Below are 19,994 nucleotides of genomic sequence, written 5' to 3' on the forward strand. Positions count from 1 at the left end.
CCTCCAGGTCCCTGCTCTGGTTGTTTTCCAACTAACCCTGTTGCTGATCATATAAGCACAGAACCCTTTTACTAGTGAAATGTGTCCCTTGCCTTGTGCCTGATGTCTTCAGTGACTTCACCAGTTTTTCTATTTTAAATGTTGGCATTTTGATATTGCATATACAGCAACAGAACAGAACAAACATTACTGACATTGAGCACATATACATACTGTTCATACATGTTAAAATTAAATGATTTTCATTTATTTTTATTACTGTGGTGAAATGAAATAAATAAAAGCATGTGACAACATACAAGAGTTTTATTTTACTAAGAACTACTACGACTAATGCACACCGTACTGCTAACAATGTCATGCAGAGTTTTGTGAAATAAAATGTTGCCTTCACATTCCAATAAAGGAAGCTTATCTTTCACTTTCAAAAGTATAGATAAAAGTGTCTTAGACAAGTGGCGTCAACCTTTCCTGGAAAACATTAAAAGGCATACAGGTATATAGATGTATTAACTCAGCTACACTGGGGGCAGCAGTACCCATCTGTCACAATTTGTTCAAGCACAGCTGCTGATATGTTCACACAGCTGGAGTGGTACCAGCCTTGGCACTCGTTGCACTGGACCATGTCCGCCTTTTCCTTGTACTGGTGGCATATGCAGTATTTACTTAGTATTTCACATCTTTCTGCTACGATCCACCTCGATTTTCTTTGGGTGTGTGGGAACATCTTTAACTTTCCTTTTGTCAGGCACGTGTGGAGATGTGCTCTCATCACATTCAAATTGTACTGGATATCAGCAGGATCGATGCCTGAAGCCAGAGACACAGCATTTGCAATGGCGAAGAGCCCACAGTCCATGGCCCGTTGCTGCTTCTGTGTACATTTTATTTGAACTTCTAGGATTCCATCTGGTCCCTTACAAAATGTCTTATAGAGTGCAACAATTTGCTGCCTTAGAGTCAGGGGAGTGCAACTACTTGGCAGCAGAGAATCATATATCTGAAGTTGACCTCTGATTGAAGCTGATACCAACCAGTTTTGGCCAACATGGTGGATCTGGATGACATCTGCTGTGGTGTGAACTTGGGCTCTGGCTGCTGGAAGCTGAACAGTGTCATGGAGTCCTTCCAAAAAAGGAAAGTCCTCTCTCAGGAGACTCTGGCTGGCATTTATATGCTTGTCGTTCAGCCACTGTTCACTCAGCAGCATGTTCTCATCAGCCAGGGTTAGAACTGTCCCGCCTATTCTACACCATGTTTCTGATACTGTCCTCTCAGGTGATTCTAGGTGTAACTCATTTACATCTGTACGTGACTGATCTTGCAGGTGTGCTGTGTCTGACTGGTGTACTGGGACTTTGATGTCTGAATGTCTTAAACCTTTGGGTGATACACCAAGTCTGTGTGCATATGGATGTTTTGCCCTCTTTGGCAGTGGGACAGAATTAAGGATTCCTACTGTACCTTTCCGTTTCCTTTTTTTTGTAACACTGTTTAGTGCAGCCCTTTTAGCAGATGGAGTATGTTCCTTTACCTCCATTGCCACATCTTCCAAAGTAATTTCAAGGCTTTGTAGGAAGTCCTCATTGTCCACAAAAAAGACACTGTCACTTATGGCCTTGAGAAGCTCAATGCATCGTCTTCTGCCTATGTTGGGTGTTTCTTTTATCATTGATTTTTTCTGTTTTTGCGGGGGTCCCGCCTCATCTTGAGGTAATACTTCACTGCCCAGGTCTTCACCATGTGAATCTTTTCCATTGTCGTCTCCAAACACAGCTTGATAATCCTCACCATTTGACTGACCTCCAACCTGGACAGTGTCTTGACCTTGAGGAGGTTTCTCCTCAGGCTTCAGAACTGAACATCTAGAGCTAAAGCAGACTGGATCAAGGGTAAAAAGTGGGTTGTTTCTGTACTGTGGGCAGAGGTCATCCCATGTCCACCCTGCTTTGAAACCTGCACAAAAGTGTTTGCATGGAAGCCTGTTTCTCTTCCAGTCTTCACAAGTGCATGATGGTAATGCAGAGCTTGACCCTAGTGTGACAAGATTACTTTCTTTGTTTTTTCCCTCACTGGTCACCATAAATATTCCTGAAGACATTTTTGTAACATGTTCAGGACCTAGATCTGTTGCCATTTGGTCTTTGGTGTGCATTACCATGTCACCTGGTCGATTGTGAAGGAACCCAGGTATAGGGGCACTGGTCCCAGAGGAATATTGGAGGTTCAGCTGCATGTACCTGAAAATTAGTAAGTATGTTTTAAGTGATTTCCATTAGGATTGCAGGTCTTCAGGTAAGATATGTCAAACATATTACCGGTTAGCAGTATACTATTAATTAGGAGTAGATAAATGCATTGAAATGTGATCAATTTTGGTACAAGAATGTATTAGGTTGTGTTACACTACTATTTTTTATTTGTGTACTTATTACAGAACATGCATAACAAGCATACGTGTTTTTCCCTGTGTATTTCATACTTTGTTCTGCAGAGTTATCATATTTATTACAATTACACACACTTCTATCCAAAGCAACTTACAAGCCATTGAGATTTTATATGGTTTAGGATTGTAAATCTCATATCATGTACTGTATTAAACCATACATCAAGAGAAAAACCTGATCCTTTCCAATGTGAGGCAACTCAAAACATACCTTTTCTGTAACTGTGGGATGAAATCATTAACGATGATGGTCATCAGTTCTCTAACGGTGCTGGTTTTGTAGTTTTCCAAGTGGCTATATTTAAAAGTCTCATTCAGCCGCTCAATACCATTGTTGGTTATAATATTGTGTTGCAGAGATTCCTCACGGAAAACTGTGGCCCACCTCTGTGAGTAAAAGGGCTGTTATATTATACTGCTAAACCTTCCTGCTCAAATTGTGCAAAATACAATAGGTGCAAAAGACATTTCTCAGGTATGTATAAAGATATGCTTCGGTGCTACACAATATATGTTCTTACCTTCTCTTCAGACAGCCATGTTGTCTGAAACCAAGTCTGGAAGAGGGGGTTCTTGATCCATTCTTCACTTTCCTGAAGCTCTCGGAGTGCTTGCTCATACGTCTGTTGAGTGTCAGCTGCAGCAGTTCTTTTCAGAGATGCTAGTGCCACCTCTTGGTTCTGCACCCCATGGTCCACATTTCTTATCCACTCACCCCACGCTTTCTCCCGGTGAAAGTCACACAGGGTGGCTTTGCAACCTATTGCAGATATTTAAAGAGGCAGTTAAATCAGACCATGAATGACACATAAGTGTGATACAAAGGTGTTACTTCCTGTTCTATGACATTTCTCTCTCTCTCTCTCTCTCTCTCTCTCTCTCTCTCTCTCTATATATATATATGTGTGTGTTTGTGTGTGTGTGTGTGTGTGTGTGTGTATATATATATATATATATATATATATATATATATATATATATATATATATATATATATATATATATATATATATATATATATATATATATATATAAAAAAATGGTTAACCATAAACCATTAATGAATGACATATAAATAAAATGCTCTTTCTAAGACCAAGCACTAAAAAGACACAGGCTAGCTCATGCTGACCTGTGAATGCACCCTCCACAGCACTGATTTCTGGCGTGCTTAAATCCACGATAAAGTGGCCTGGAGACCATCCTTCATTCCAGGCCTTTAGTACCTGCAGGGCCTCAGACAGTGCCTCCTTGGTCTCATGTTGGACAATAAAAACTGCCACAACAACGTAGCACACATTTGTGCGGACCCACAGGAAATACAAGGGCAGCTTGTACCTCACCATCTTGTACATGGCATCAAGGAGGCAGACGTCCTGCCCATACAGATTCAGAAGTCGCTGCTGCCACTGTGTCTGGTAGCAGAGAATGAAATCCTTTCCCTCACTGTGTGGTCTCCCTAAGATGTTGTCACCAGGGTCTTTTTCTCTTAATATCCGTAAAAGATGCTGTTGGAACAATGAAATTAATTAATTTCTATGTATACATTTGCATTCACAGGTATACATGATACATTTATTATGCAAGTATACACGACCTTAAACTTTGCATATTTAAAGGAACTCCCAGTTGTCTGATGTAGGTTGATAAATGGGACCAAGATCACTGGTAAACTGAATGTTGTGGTATACATATATCTGACTGCCCATGCATAAAGTCCTTCTTACCTCCAAGTTTTCTTGACCATAAATGGAGTGAGAAACCACATCCCGTGCACTTCTCATGATGTTCCTTAAGTTTTGGGGCAGGGTATAGTACCGATATCTTGTTAGTGGAAGTGGCTTGTCACCACTGTAAAGGTTGCTCTTTACAAATTCTCTGATACGCCTGCGCATTTCACTAACACTGTTCACTCCTTGTCTTAATAGCTCCTTTATTCTCTCTTCAACCACAGGGTTAATAGCTTCTTGAACACAAGCCACCTGCAGAAAAACAACTCATAATTCAATGTTTATATTTTACATAACCATATACATGTTTCTGAAATAATTTTAAGATTATAGAAGGTAGGACAAGTGAGGACTGGCTCACAGGGCCTTAAGAGAATAGTTACCTCTCCTAGGATGGGATGACCGACATGATCCTCTGCTCGTGGTACTAAAACATAATAGGTGTTTTCCCAGGCTACTGGTTTGTTCTCTTGTAGGATACTCCTAAGGACTTGACCGGCACGCTTTCTTTCCCACACGCTATCCTTTAAAATCTGAAGCAATGAGAAGGTTTATAGACAGGCAAACACTTATTTAAATACATGATTTATTTTGTTGTCAGTTATTTGCGTATCATGTACAAGAGTAAAATAACCTAAGTTTGCAGCTCTTTGAAATTAATCCCCACCTTCTTATCCATGATTCATACACACATTATATTTTTGTCAATAAGAATGTAATGTATCTGGGAGGACTTTAAAAAGGTTCTTTAGCATAACAACCCAATACATAGTGGTACCTCAACTGATAAGAACAAGTAGTCCTTTAAAGGACAGTATGGCCCCTACCAGTCCTTTTTTGAACTGTCCTCACTTTACTATGAATGCATTTTACGGGGCACGTACATGTAAGGTAGTTGGAAAAACAAACCTAACAAATGGCTTTACCTTATGGTCAGGGAACATAGCCACTCTTGTCACCTTGAGCTCCGCAGGGCAACCGATCTTTTTGGTGTCTTGAGCCAAATATCTTCTTCTTTTGTGCACATTATCTCCAGACTACAAACAAAAAAGCAGATAATTAAAGCAAATTGTTACCTCAAAGGGGCCGAATAAGCATTAGCATTAACTTTATACACGCTACACTACATGTATTCAATGTATGACAATACTAACTGTGATCTTCTGAGCATATCGCTCCTTTTTTTTCTTTGCCCTGTCTTTTCCTAAGTGGCACTCAAAGGACATGCTCCCAATGAAAATAAAAGGCATCCCAGTGAAGGTGATGGTTGGAGACTTTCCATCATTCTTCTTTTCAAAGAAGACCCTGTTCTTTGCAGATGGCTGCCACCCTGTTGGAAATAAAAATGGATATCAGTTGTTTTACTCCTTCCTCATTTAAAAAAAGAACTATTATTTAATAGAATAATAGTCATCGTAAACAACCATTCTTTTATAAGTGCCAATTCCTCGAGACTGCCTCAAAGCACTCTGTACAATGATATCTGAATTTAAAAAAAAAAGTTTATCATACAGACAGCTGAACATCCCTGACCTTCTCCTTCATCATTCTTGGCACTGGGCACAGGTTCTAGCTTCTCAATTTGACATCAACCACAATACAGTATCTTTGAGTTTTGAATTGTCCAATAAAAACAAGCAATTGTTTAAATTGTGACAGCCATCTGTCACAATTTTCTGACATTTTATAAACCAACGCCTGTTTACCCAACATATTATTCGACAGATTATTCAATAATGTAAATAATTATAGCACATTTTGGAGCACATTTTAACTTCTTTATATGCTGCCAGATATTAGTTAAGTATTTATGCATCTGCATATGTCACCTTAATTGTAATTATTTTGAGTGCAGTGATTAAAAAATAAAATTACTCACGTACTCTTTTTAAATTGTCTTTTTAAGTACTTGTACTTAAGTTCTTCCATTTTATGTTAATTTTGCTGCATAACAATTAACTTTTTAGTCCACTACATGTCTTTTACAGTTTTACTTTCTACTTTGCATATCCATTGCTATTACAAAATATAATCAACTGATAAATTACAATGTATTATTGGCCAGGAAATATATAAAGCAATCAAAATAAGTTTCACCTTTACCAGCTGCAACATTTAAGTGATAAACATATCAATGTACAGTATATCATTAAGTATAATCTAATAAAATCACAGGGACTTAAGGCCTAAACATTTAAGATTTCTGTAGAAAAAATATTTAGAACAAATTTGGATTAGACATTCATATTGACACCATCAAGCTCAACGGTGTTTAAATAAAGTAAAACTTAGAGCATGTACTTGGTACTTGATCCATTTTAACTCAAGAACTTGAAAGTTGCACTTCTATTTAGTGGAGTATTTTATTAAGACGAGTCCTTGTGCGTTTCTACAGCATTACGTTTGTGTCAGTACCTCAAAACCCAATTTGAGTACAGTAACTGCATAAATGTGCCTACAAGGTTTAACCCAAACGGTGAAAATTACAACTTACCCTTATCGTTGAAGTTTTTGTCATTGCAGACGCTCACATATTTACACTGAGTTGTTTCCTCTAGTTCTCTGATGAGTTTTTCGACGTCTTGGCGAGAGTGGCGAATACAAACACGGGACGTCGGAGGCTCCGCCATCGCTCAGCAAACCGGCGCCGACCTCCTTCTCCTCCAGAGGCTTGGAATCTAACCTTAATGCTAATGCTAACAGGTAGCAATTAAACATCAGGTTATTTAGCCATCAAACATCACGTCCTCCGCCCTAGGAAAATATCTCACACACTCATTACTGCTTGATCCGTGCTTTAGCAGCGTAAATGACCTTCACCCGTGAGGCCTTTCGATACGCTGTCGTCAAATTCTCAGCAACAAAGTTGCACCATGAGCTACTAAGCTAAGCCAGTGTAGTGCAGGGCAAAAATAAATCCGATGTGAAACTCCTTAGTCGACAATGTTCCGCAGCAGAAGATAAACAATTCTACATAAAATTGTCATTTATGTAATACTAGACGTGGAAAAGGAGGTAATGTATTTAATTACAATTTTGAATTACCTGCACATTATTCAAGTATTTTATTTTACACTTCCACTCCACTAAATTTTGGAGGCAAACATTCTTTTTACTCCACTACATTATTTTGAGAGCCTGCATTACTCCTTACCTCAAAGATTAAAAATATTATACTATACATTATAATACTTCTGCAGAGTTTAGAGGCCATACATTGTGTATTTCACTGTATCTCCCATGTGTGCATGCACTGTCCTGTAGGAGCAGGTCAAACAGGACCATAAACTTGACAGTATAAATATCCAGAACTTCTCAGGATAACACCATCTTTACAAACATTCATTTTACTCATTGAAGCTGCAATCAATCGATCTTTGCTCATTTTACTTAAAAACATGTCTGCCTTAAAAAAGAGATGCAGTGTGTACTTTTTTCACCAGAAAAACTTATAGTATAATGATGCTGTCAAAGTCTCCTGTGACACGGACCCACTTCACAGAAGTACAAACATATTTGGTTCTAAGAGATTTAAACGTTTAAGTTAGGCTCACCCTAAATAATTATTTCTGCTTGATTACTGCTCTTAAATTCATCTTCTCCAGTGGAGCTGCTCACGCAGCTTCGTGCTAAAACCCTACACATGTGAAAAGAGAGCCAACTTCTTAGTGAACTGTCCTGAATAAATCAATCCCAGGCTCTGTATAAATCCTAACCTACATAGTGATATCTACACAATAGTTTTACACTGAAAATTGCGTATTAGTGGTAAAGAAAATGGAGCAGGAATCAAGATCACATTAACCAATTTATATCAATGCTAAATAGAAGCTATTTATTTCCAGTTTGTGGTATAAACAGTGTATTACTCAATATCAGTTTCATTTGAAACACCTTAAATGGCTAAGAGTGTGCACTTTACTTTAAGCTTATATCACAGTAATTACACTCAGTGATATCACAACCAGTGGTGATGTGCTCATCAATTATCTAGCATTAATTTATGCTGTTATGCTGTATATAATGTACACATCAAAGCGCTAACTGTAATGCATAGTAAATGGATGCAGTTGTCTTGTGCTATTGTTGTAAAAAGGTGGTGAAACATTGTTCAACACAAACAAAGTAACTGAGTTGAGTAAACCCTCCTGATCACAGACAATGTAAAATATTATTTCAATAAATCATCTTCTCCCACTTGTCAACAACAGCACCACCTTGTGTTGTCCCCCTTGCTCAGAGAGCTTTGTCACAGCCCTGCTGCTTGCTGGGTATCATCCTTATCACATCTATGTTGTTGTTGGTGAAGAGCTCTTTGGCTTTCTGGATGGTAGAGTCCGGCAGGGTTCGTTTTCGGCCCAGGATCCAGGCAAAATCAACGTGGAACAGCCTCAGGATGTCAGTGCAGGAATACACCAGGGCAAAGCTCACGTAGTCAGTGGACAGGATCCAATAAGGGGAGTACGGCAGGACTGTGGTGAACATGCCAGACATGAGACAAAAGAGTCAAAAGGCTTATTGTTTTCTGCTGAAGATAAAGAAAACCTGTAGCAAATGTAGTCATGCTCACCATAGGAATAACTTATTCCCAGCTTGGCCGGATTCCTCATGTCCTCTATGACCCCAATCCCTTCGATTTTCCTCAGCTCTCCATTTCTGTTTGATTCCACACAGTCACATCTCTTGTTGAATTAAAGTGAAATAAGCACCAGGCAAATATTACCTCCTGACCCCACATTTGCACAGAGAAATTACAGCTAGGACTTACAGTATTTCAGAGCTGGCCACTCGGATGGAGTTGTCTGTCGTCAAAGTGAAATTGGTTTCGATGCAGCTGCCCTTCTCAAACTGCGCTGGCAGCTTTTCGATTTCAAACCATCTCCCCATGAACTATGAGGGCAAAAACACATGCGTTGAAAGATAATTTAGAGAGCAGTCAGTGGAGAGCATGAATAAATCTACATACCTTAGTGAATTCAGTAAAAACGTATGAGAGGTTTCCAATTAAAACATTTTCTTTTACCTTCTTTATAAGCTCTTATCTTCTTCTTATCTTTAGTGGTTGGGTGTAACAACGTACTGCAATACTACAATACTACAGTTCAATTTTGACCCCACTCATTGTAATAGTTTATAGCCTATAAAGTTGTAAAAAAATATTTTTTACCTCTTCTCATGAAATTATTGTGACAATGTGATTTATTCTTGATCTTCCAAACATATCAAGGTGAAAATTAAAATGCAATTAACCTTTGCAAAAAAGAGGAATGTGTCTGAAAACAAAATTATTCAAACTTCATTTGCAACTTTGTATTACTTGCCACTTTAATTACTTCAAGTAGTTTAGCCAATAGTAGCCCATCATAGTAGGTTATTATTATTATTATCCCAGATGTTCTAGCTCAGTGGCGACTGGACTTACTGTATTATAATGACACCATACCATCAATGCATGGTATGGTGTCAAACAATTTAACAACTGTAAATCCTGTAGTAGCATTTTGGATATAGGACTTCTCCAATTTTTTTATTTTTTATTTTTTTTGTCCTTTCAGCTTATCCCGTGAGTTCAGGATCGCCACAGTGGATCATTGTCCGCATTTTGATTTGGCACAGTTTTTATGCTGGATGCCCTTCCTGACGCAACCCTCCCCGATTGCTATCGGGCTTGGACACAAGCACTGTGCACTGCACAGCTGGGGATGGGAATGGTTGCTGGGTGTTCAGTGTCTAGTCCTTCCTTTTGTCATTAAATATTCGAACAAAAAAGTTTTATCACTGTGGCATAACAAAAGAATAGTCATCTTTTTTCTCTACAAAGTAGTTCTCTGTTGGTACCTGTCTGAGGTTGAACGCAGGTTGAACGGCCGGTTCTGGACACGGTCCCCAGTGGGGAACCTGAGCCCTGATGAGCGGGAAAATGAAAACAACCACGGCAAAAAAAAGCTTCATAGTAACACAAACCTCTGTTACCTGCAAAAAGCAAAAATGTGTCCCAAATTAAAAGCTGTATAGACACAAATGAAATTCTGTGTACATAAGGCAACAAATAACAAATCTGAAATAAAGCACAATATCAGCAGGGGAAATCCCTGAAAAGAAGGATAATGCATTCAAACCGTTATTAGAAGCAAATATAAATGTAAAAATTTGACACAGATTCTAAGCACAAAACACAAAGGAATGCAACCCAAATTATGTCAAATCACATTTTCTCTTGTAACAATGTTCTAATGAAAGTCAGTGTTATTTTAATAATATATTCTTACCTCTGGAAGTTCAGACTCAAGTTCACTCCCTTGGACAAATTGTGGTATTTGAATTAGAGACGTTGCTTTCTGAGAGGTTTAGCAGTATTGTGACCATGTGCAATCAATGGGCATCTTTGTGTTGCTTTATTTCAGACTTGAAGTACACTATTAGTTAATTAGAGTCATGGGGGACATAACGGTAGCAATGTTAGAAATAATATGGTGCATTCTCCTGCCTCAGTTGGCCAAAAATGTGGATTGTTTTATTGTTACCATAAGGTATCAGAGCGTTGATGTTTGCGTGTTTAGGTGGCACAATAACAGCACAGATAGCAGCGAACTTTAAAGCTTATTAAAATGGCAGATCCGGGTAATCATGCAAATCTATGCCAAAATACCACCTTAGTCTTTGAGGAATAGACAAAACAAAATGGATTTGGTGTCAATCAGTATATTGGTTAGATCAGAGTAGCATGCTGGCACATTTGATGATTCAGGAGTTCAAAAGTTTTTAGCCGTGACCTTTACTGCACCATGGTTTTCATTTGTGGTATGAGGTTACATTTCTGAACATATATTCAACTGACTCCAGTGAAATTTGCTACAGACCTTTGTGTGTCTTTTATATAATGGTAAATCCAGCAGGTTGACATTTGTGGACGTTCCAATGATAGATGGAAGGTTAGGAGATCAATTCTTCCTCTGGAGATCATAAATGTCTGAACCAAATTTTACAGTAATTGTAGAGGCATTTTACTTACAAGTCAATAAAAAAAGTCAACCTCATGTTGTTAGAAGACTAGAGGAAAGCTCAGGCAATCACCAAATCATGATGTTTCATCTTCTGGTGACCTTGAATGTACAAAATCTCATGTCAGTTTCAGGTTGGACCAAAGTGCACCAGTAGACCAGTGTTTCCAGCACTAGAACACACTAGCTTGGTAAGATAAAAACATTTATGGTGATTATTGTTCTGTACCAAACTGACATCTTTCTTACCTTAAGCCATAGATATTCATTTTAATGTGGTACATTCACACACTCTGAGTCCTTAGCAATAATACAAATCTACATTATATGATCTTGTAATCAGAAAATCCACACAATGAATTCAAATACAAAACAAATTTCACAGAGATGATAGGTAGCAGCCTACATGAGGCATGTCCTATTTAGTTATAATGTGACTGTCAGTGAGTAGAATTAAAAGTCATTGTATCAATGTTAAACCACATTTGTTTCAACATTCCACACTGTTTAAACCAAGCACTGTCAATTACATTCAACCATTAAATGCTGCCTGAGCTCAAACAAAGCCCTCTGGGTACAAACGAGGCTAAATTAAAGAAGAGAAGATCAAAAGGTTCAATTTCCAGCTAATACACTTCAACGAGGAATGACTTGTTAGCTGCACCCAGATACATCAAAGCCTGGTTAAGGCAGCGGCGTTTGGTTTTTTTCCCCCTAGGATGGAAGTACTGAGCCTGACAGGTCAGTAGATGATCAAGGAAAGAACAAACCGCACTGGCATAGTTGTTTTAAGAGAGAGAACTATATTCAAAGAGTGTAAGGAATACTAAAGAAGGGGGGCCTCAAATCCCACCCCACCAGATGCAGCAGGAAGGGCATCCAATGTAAAAAATAGTGCCCTGAAGAGATAACTGTAGATCTATAGATGTATAGGAATACTAAAGAATCATATTCTTTTTTTCTTTTTTTGGGGGGGCACTTGGGCAACACCAGAGGCTGAGAATGTAACATTGACATATAAAACAACATTTATTTGTACCTCCTGGAGAAAATATTTGGCTCTTTAACTGCTAATAGCTGCACAGTGGTCACCAGCAAGGTGCCAACTGTGTTTGTCTACTGTTTTGTGCTGGACAGGTAGCATACAATTGTTTCTAAGAGATGCTAAATGGATCACACATATATAGTTTCTTCATAAACTACGTATGGAAAATAATGAACAGAGCAGCTTTAAACTCTGTTTGTCTTTACAATGGTAACAGTGGCCTGTTTATGTTAATTATAACAAATTAGTTGTTTGTCATTTTCAGCTGTGCCCTGAGCTGTAACACCTTAAGGATATGAAATTTTCATTTATGACCTTATTTGATGTAAATTCATCAAAAGAGTCAATTATTGCATATTAAGGTATTTCTTGTGGCAGATTTATAATTGTCAAACATGGCTACTTCCATATTAATATGAATCGTGGTTCAGATAAGTAAAATGTTGTGAAAATGTTTAACACCTTTTTTTCTTATGAAAAGTCAGACTCTTAATATGTGTCATAATCATGATACATAATTGTCAGGCTTATGAAATGGATCAAAAACATAGTGTAGACTTCTTTAATGTCTTGATGAAAGAAATCGAGATATTAAACTTTTCCTCTTCATTAAAACAAATGACTGACAGGCTTACATGAAAGCAACAGTAACATTTCATGTCACAGTATGTGTGATCATGTTATGGCTGCTGCACCTGTGTACACACACACACACAGTAGGTTAAACATCTATCAGTTAGACACACACTTGTCCATGAGAGGGTCACACGGGGAATGGAGCTGATCACAGATGAGAGTGAACAAGAGGCGGGGTACAGCCTGGACAGGTCACCAATCTATCTCTGAAGTTGGAGGTAGGTTAAAAGTGCTATAAGAGCTTGAGAATATTTCCTGCTGCTGAGGGACTACAGGTGTTACCAAGTTTGACCTTTCACCTAAACTACATTAATAGGTTTCCACAGAACTGTTGCAGCATTACTCTAGTTTTATTAAGTGCTGATGAGCCAAATGGCTATTTTGTGACTGAAAACAAAATATACTCCTGTGCAAGTTCCATAATACCATGAAACATACCATGAGGCCACCTTCACAACTGGTCCTACATCCAATCAACTGTTAGATCAGAACTGCAAATCAGAACTCAAAACGCTTTAATATTATCTTACTTCAATGTGTGTGTGCAAACTCTTACATATAATAAAATGTGAGTGAGAAAAGTAAGTAAGTCCAGAAAAATGGCACTGTGCTGGTTTTAAATGCAAGACGGATTTATAAATATTCTTAGTAAAACAGACGACATTGCACCTGTTCTGCAAAATAAAAAACTTCAGTCAAAAAATGTAGCACTAACACTTTAAGTTACATTTCCAATCTGACTTTTAAAAAAGTACAGAACAGCTGTTGTTACACTACCCTGACTTTGCTTAAACAAGCACCTCTCCAGGTGCACATTATGCCAGTGGTTGCCATTCTGTAGAACACAGCATATAAGCTAAAAAGAAGAACAGGCAAATTGAAGCAAACTAACTTAAAAAACTAAGAACAGACTATAATTAGGCAACTAACCAGGTCTTAGAAGAAAGTCAGTTCCTGACTGATGAGCTGAGAATGAAGAAATGTTGATTGTTGGGTGAGTAGTGAGGTTCTCCTCAGAGAATCACATACAACTCTGTTTAATGACAAGACAATCTGGCAAGGAGTGAGGGGGAGCAGCAGGCTACTATGTAGGGGGTGATTGTTTGTGATCGTGTGTGTGTGTGTGTTTGTGTGTGTGTGTGTGTGTGTGTGGGTGTGTGGGTGTGGGTGTTTGTTTGTGTGTGGTCAGAGCCTAATCAGGTAACAGGAGAGAGGGGGAACAGAAATTGTAAAACTGAGTGCAGATGAAGAAAACACATCTAGACAGGAGAAAAAATAGAACCAGGGAAAACATGTAATCAACTAAGCGCAAAAAAAAATGGGATTATTAACTAAACACCATGACCAACAAGCCAGATCATGTCAAAAACTTTATTGGGTTGGTTTTGACTCATGAAATGAGATGTACAGACATATGTAGGCCTGTAGTCTGAATAAGGCTCATTTTAGTCTGTTTACTGGTGCATGGCGCTGCAGTAATCTGTATCTTGGTTGGTGCTGACCAGTTTGTCCAAGAGGACCCCGATGGAGGACAGGGTGCTTTGCAGATCCTCAATGGTCTCCTCAGGCAGGATGGGCTGCCTGCTCAGAATCCACGCAAACTCCATACGGAGCGAACCAAGGTCGGTACAGCTGTAGACCAGAGAGTAGTTGGTGTAGTCGGTGGACAGAACCCAGTAAGGTGAAGGGGGGGAGGCTGGTGGTGTAAAAAGACAGGACTGTAAAATCATCACTCATCTCTGTGCATTGTCAAAAAATGTACATCAAAATGCTCAATTGCAATAGATAACTTTTCCAAAATTATGTATGAATTTGTAGGTTCTTACTTTCAAAGAAGGAGACCAGCAGCTTGGCAGGCTCAGCAGGGTCCTTGGCCACAGCTGTGCCTCTGATGAAGCTCATGGTCCCATTGGCACTAACGGAGACAAATTTCAAAAATACTCGTGTAAGACTAAAATAAAGACTTTAAACAACCACCTGACTCTATTCAAGTCCTAGATTTGTATGAACATATTTGTTCCATCTTTATGTTTTTTTTATCTGGGCTCCGAAAGGCTGATATGGGAATCAATATTCATGATTTTTGAAATTTCATGTCACAAATGTTGTTAAATCCAACACATGTGAAATGAACTAATGCCTACATTTAATCAGGCACTGCACTGTAAAATTCTGATGTACTAAAGTATTTCTAATTTTGTGTTACACATTTATCAGCTGCAGTTGAAGGATATTTCATCAATTCACTTACAATTAATTTTTAAATATTATGCTTTATTATCCAGTAAATAAAAGCATCCTAAAGTGTGTAGATGTAGAATCAGCCCCATTTCCACCAACTATAACACTAAAATGTGTCTGAAATTAAAAAATTACTAATAATTGTTCAGCCTTATAAAATATGTATTTAAAACTATAGTTGCATTTTGTAGAAAAAACCTTCCCAGGTACAGTGAGGACTTTTTTTGTAATAATATTTGCAACTTTATTTACTTGTAGTACTTCGCACAGTGGTTTTTCTACTTAGTAAGTAAAGGATCTCAATAGTGCTGCCACCACTGTAAATCCATTAGAGGTGTACATGCAGTACTCACAGCAGCTCCCTGTTGAGCACATCAACGACTCCGGGGCTTTTCAGGCTGTAGGTGGCAGTGCTGCACTCGCCCAACTGGAAATTATTTGGCAGCTTCTGGATTTCATACCATGTACCAAGATACTGCAGAGGAACCGCAGGGAACATACAGTAAATGCTGTAAGTCAAGCTTGAAAAATTTAGTTTAAATCAAGAGTGTTGTATCTATGGGCGATTTTGTTTAATATTACAATTTAAAGATAATAAAATACAGCCCATTCACCAACTTTATATTATATGGGCCATTTTTTTACCTGAGAAGCATCAAACTTCTTCTGGACAGCAGGTACAGGGCATCTTCCCGGCTGGATCACCTGAGAATTGGCTGCCAGGACAAGCAGCAGAATGGAGGAAATCACCTGTATGGGATTCATGTTTTGTCCACACCCTATAGACAACAAAAAAGAATGTCCATTTGTACCTATATAAGGTGTCTTTAAAGCATTTTCAATATTTACAAAGGCAGACACTGGACAGCAAGCGGGAATCACTGCTGCAGCTTGCTCACCTGTATTATCAGGTAGCAGTGATGTGATGAGTTTTGATGCTGTTTATATAGAGCAGTGGCCATATCCTCCATGGAGGAAGGCCTAAGCTATTCTTGAGAAAGTTGCGAAGTCCCTGTGGGAACTGACAGCTGTTCACATATTTTCTGTTTAAACAGGCCTCTCACAGCGCAAGAGAGGATTGACAGGTTAGTGTAAAAGTCACAGGCTCAAGTGCCAAAACAAATGATTTTAGGTGGACAAATTATAATTATTAGTTACTTCTTTTAGGCCTAATGTAGGACAACAGTGATATGCTATCATAATAATCCAGTATAGTAGGTTGTTAAAGTAGATTTTAAAAGGTCATGTTCATGTTAAATATGGTCTGTGTGTAGCTGCAGTCTACTCAGAGCGGCCATGCTGACCCTTGTCCTCTATGACAATATTAAGACCACCAGTGGTAATGTGGCTGATCTCTGTTTAACAGAACATATCGACTTGTAACCACTTTATCATGATTCACACAGAATTATTTGCCCAGATTTTGACATTACACAGCCATCATGCCTTTAGTATTTTATTCCCTTGATAATAAAAAAATAACTGCCCTTAGTCAGAAGGGCATTTAGTAATTTTATTAAAATATAAAAAAGCGGCATATTTTAAAATATATTATTTGTTAAGGAAGTCCCCAAATGTCAGTCAGTAGGTACACAGGCTTTCAAGGATTCTTGATCCCGAAGAAATCCTACTAAAAAGGAGCTAAACAAGATTTCCACAAGGTGTAAAAAACGTAATCATCTACCTTAGATGGATTACAGCTTCAATGCAGTCTTGTGTGTGCAATGACCCAGTAAATTTAAAGCTGGGCCTGTGTCTCAAGGTTAAACCAGCGCTGATCCCTAACAAACAAACAAGACAGACAGAAAATCCAAGAATTAAGGGATTATTCACTAAATTAGCAGGTTACATGTCCTAATTCTCTTAATTCCTAAGTGTTTTTAACTCTTTTCAGTAAAAATTATCAAGCAAATCACCTTCAGATCCTCCTGTTTATACAGTATCTAATGACTGGAATGAAACTATGAATGAATACCAGTTTAATAATATCTGCTAGTACACTTATTGCATCTGCATCTCCATTATTAGACTATATTTTTCTGACTTTTCCACTGTCTCTCTTCTGTTTGCTGCAGTGGTGAAAGTAGTTCAAAATTACACCATAAAAATAATATGGTGTGGTGGACTATATTTCCAAAATCTCCTTAAACTCTGCTTTGCTAAGGAAATAACCAAAATAATGCTCCTAAGTCCTCTATTCGTGGCCAACCAGTTGATGTGGTGTCAGACCACGGTACCCTTATTGCTTCCAAGTTGTGGAGGACGTTTTTGCACATCCTCTCATCAGGGTTTGTACCTCTGGCACAGACAAAGTGAACACAGGAACCAAGAACACATTGAATATGTTCATAACTCTTCACCTATGTGTGTCACAGTGTTCCCCACTTTCCCAGTAGCCTACAGCTACTTATCTGCTCATGTTGCCCCCCTGCACATGAACTTTACCATAACTTACTGGCTCCTGTTTCGCTGTGCGTCTTGCTAATGCTAATCTACTCACCTGCCAGCTACTGAAATTCAATGTAAAATGAACTTCAAATGGGACCATTGACTGCGGGGTCAAATTCACTCTGCCAAGTCAATCAAACAATATAACGAGCAGCGCTCCGTCATGACCCCTGTCCATCTCCATGCAGAAAGGGGGAGATGTAAATCAGTGCTTACATCTTTGTGTCACTGTGTTAAGAACGGTGAAGGTCCCTGCCCAATCGATCTATCGATTGATTGATTGATGCTAGGCTGTTACTGCTTTCAAATTTTTATCAGATCGGCCGAGATTATACAATCCTAATGAGTGAGGTATATTCGCAACTGATGTGGCTGTAGGATGTAGAGGCTGTAGCCTCAGTATTTTGTCCTGTGAAGTTGGGAGTTTTATCAATCTGATAATTGAGTTTACTTTCCATGATCAAAACCTTGCACACGTTTCCTATCTCTGAGGCTTTAATCAGTATTTTGTTGGCTCAATATATTTCATCCTCACTTCACTGGGGCTACAGATAAACACGTGGTTAAGAATAATTTAAAAAAACCTAATAATTTAGCTGTTTAACAAAATAAATTAGAATGTTTGAGTAGCACTGGGGGGCCTAGTTATATCTCAAGTTATATGTTAATTAAGGCTGTAATGTAAAGTCTGGTAGATCAAGCACAAACTACAGCAGCCCTGCAATAACTCCTGCAATGAATCCTGTATTTGTGAAGTTGTTGTTTAAACTCGTTTAGAGAGGTGTTGAGTTAATTGTATGTTTATGATTTTTTTTATGTGTGTGTGTCAAGTACTTAATTCTTTTTGAATTGCATTTGGCTGACAGGTGTTTTCATCATTTTGTCCATCCTGCCTATATGAGCAAGTGTGGGCCTAAACCACAGAAAGACCTTTTTGTATATTGCAGCAGCCCTATCTACAGCTTCCCAAATGACCACAGAGTTGAATCAAAACGTCTGTAAACACAGCTGCCCTCCAGGCAGCAAAGAAAACATAATTCAAAGAATAAGTGCAGGCTGTAAACGGTTGGTAAGCACAAACTGTCAGATTAAAAGGTCTGAGAGGATGATCTGGCCAACATTTAGTCAGAATTACCACCAAACATGTTTGTGTCAAGCCTTTGACACCCTGGTGGGCACAATACTTCTGACACCCAGACTAGACACATGAATAAAAACAACAAGACTGATCTCTCTGGTTTATAAAGTCTACAAGCAGCATCATGTAGCTTCTCTGCATGTGGCCACAGAACAGTTAAGGAGGGGTTGGTCATTTTGCCACTAGAAAAGGAAGCTAAGCATTTAGGTGTCTTAACTATGGCCTAAAGTGCTAACAAGGGATTAGTGAGGTAAACGTTGAAAGAGGTTTAGCTCTCCATGCTTAGGACCAGTACTTCTTCAGTAATTACACATCAGTTGCAAGGTGCAGCAAGCAGTTGGATGGGAGATCACAGTGATGTCAGGACAGGGAGGGCTTACCGCAGGAGATAAGGCCGGCTAATGGAGATTTAATCAATCGGTATTTAAAAGGTCTTTTTTAGTTAAGGCAGCTGGTTGGCAGAAGACTGCAGTTGGACCAGTTGGATGGTTAGTGGGAAGCCGTTTAGTTGGAAGTGAAAGAGGGACAGTATTGAGACAGGTTCTGTGAGCTCTCCAGAGGCTTCTCATTTGTTTTTTACTTGAATTGCCACGACACCTCTTCAAACCTCTGCTTACTGCCGTGAACTTGAAGGTATGTTAATTTAAAACTTAATGTTTCTCTGCTTCTTTTCTTCCTCTTCCATTTCTCTTATTCTTTTATTTTGTAACTGTTCATTCCAGTTAATCTGCAGTTAAAGCATGTAATCTATTTAGCAGACAATACCGTGTATAATATTCATGTTGATGCATCACCATGTGATCAGAAATTACATTAACAACCACAAAACCATCAACAAAACTAAATAGTAACTTCTTCCAATGGTAAATATTCTCATGTAGGAAGTAAACTGTATAAAAAGCTACTGATCCCTCCGTAAGTGATTAATCTAAAGGCCAATGCGATTAGAGGAACAACCTTGAAATCTGTATAATTAACCTAATAATTACCCCAGATTCTGTAAATAGCATTTTATTAAAAATAAAAGAAATAACAGGCCTCTTGTTGGGATGATCTCCAATGATTTGTCAATATTACAAATGTATATTTATAGGCAATCATCATTTTTAATCATTTTTAAAGTTTTGTCATGCAAACGAAAAGTAATTCTAGTCAATACTTCCTGCAGCATGCCACCTACTGCATGAGTCTCACAGAATCCAATGTCCTTCATGCAAAGGGCTGAATATGGATAGCTTTATGCACGTGTGTGTGTGTGTGTGTGTGTGTGTGTGCGTGTGTCTGTGTGTCTGTGTGTGTTGTG

General features: G+C 38.5%; 3 protein-coding genes across 4 annotated transcripts; all 3 read right to left on the minus strand.

Annotated features, from left to right (window-relative positions):
• Nucleotides 1-288: 288 nt before the first annotated feature.
• LOC137098641 (uncharacterized) lies at nucleotides 289-7,833 on the minus strand. Its single transcript, XM_067475099.1, has 9 exons — nucleotides 6,677-7,833; nucleotides 5,337-5,512; nucleotides 5,109-5,219; nucleotides 4,566-4,715; nucleotides 4,180-4,434; nucleotides 3,585-3,960; nucleotides 2,974-3,212; nucleotides 2,664-2,839; nucleotides 289-2,243 (listed from the first exon to the last, which is right to left on the minus strand). The coding sequence occupies exons 1-9, from the start codon at nucleotides 6,810-6,812 to the stop codon at nucleotides 515-517; spliced, it is 3,348 nt and encodes a 1,115-aa protein (XP_067331200.1). The 5' UTR covers nucleotides 6,813-7,833; the 3' UTR covers nucleotides 289-514.
• Nucleotides 7,834-7,971: 138 nt separating this feature from the next.
• On the minus strand, nucleotides 7,972-10,551 carry apoda.1 (apolipoprotein Da, duplicate 1). The gene is made up of 5 exons (XM_067475100.1): nucleotides 10,452-10,551; nucleotides 10,021-10,155; nucleotides 8,951-9,072; nucleotides 8,753-8,838; nucleotides 7,972-8,654 (listed from the first exon to the last, which is right to left on the minus strand). The coding sequence occupies exons 2-5, from the start codon at nucleotides 10,132-10,134 to the stop codon at nucleotides 8,419-8,421; spliced, it is 558 nt and encodes a 185-aa protein (XP_067331201.1). The 5' UTR covers nucleotides 10,135-10,155; nucleotides 10,452-10,551; the 3' UTR covers nucleotides 7,972-8,418.
• Nucleotides 10,552-14,221: 3,670 nt separating this feature from the next.
• apoda.2 (apolipoprotein Da, duplicate 2) lies at nucleotides 14,222-16,067 on the minus strand. Of its 2 annotated transcripts, XM_067475102.1 has the most exons (5): nucleotides 16,005-16,067; nucleotides 15,751-15,884; nucleotides 15,459-15,580; nucleotides 14,691-14,779; nucleotides 14,222-14,560 (listed from the first exon to the last, which is right to left on the minus strand). In XM_067475102.1, exons 2-5 carry the CDS (start codon nucleotides 15,868-15,870, stop codon nucleotides 14,319-14,321), a joined length of 573 nt encoding a protein of 190 aa, XP_067331203.1. In that variant the 5' UTR covers nucleotides 15,871-15,884; nucleotides 16,005-16,067; the 3' UTR covers nucleotides 14,222-14,318. The 2 variants fall into 2 exon arrangements, with proteins under 2 accessions (XP_067331203.1, XP_067331202.1); XM_067475101.1 differs by lacking the exon at nucleotides 16,005-16,067 and having other exon boundaries at nucleotides 15,751-15,981.
• Nucleotides 16,068-19,994: the final 3,927 nt, after the last annotated feature.

This window comes from Channa argus, chromosome 14, assembly GCF_033026475.1.
Source record: "Channa argus isolate prfri chromosome 14, Channa argus male v1.0, whole genome shotgun sequence".
NCBI lineage: Eukaryota > Metazoa > Chordata > Actinopteri > Anabantiformes > Channidae > Channa > Channa argus.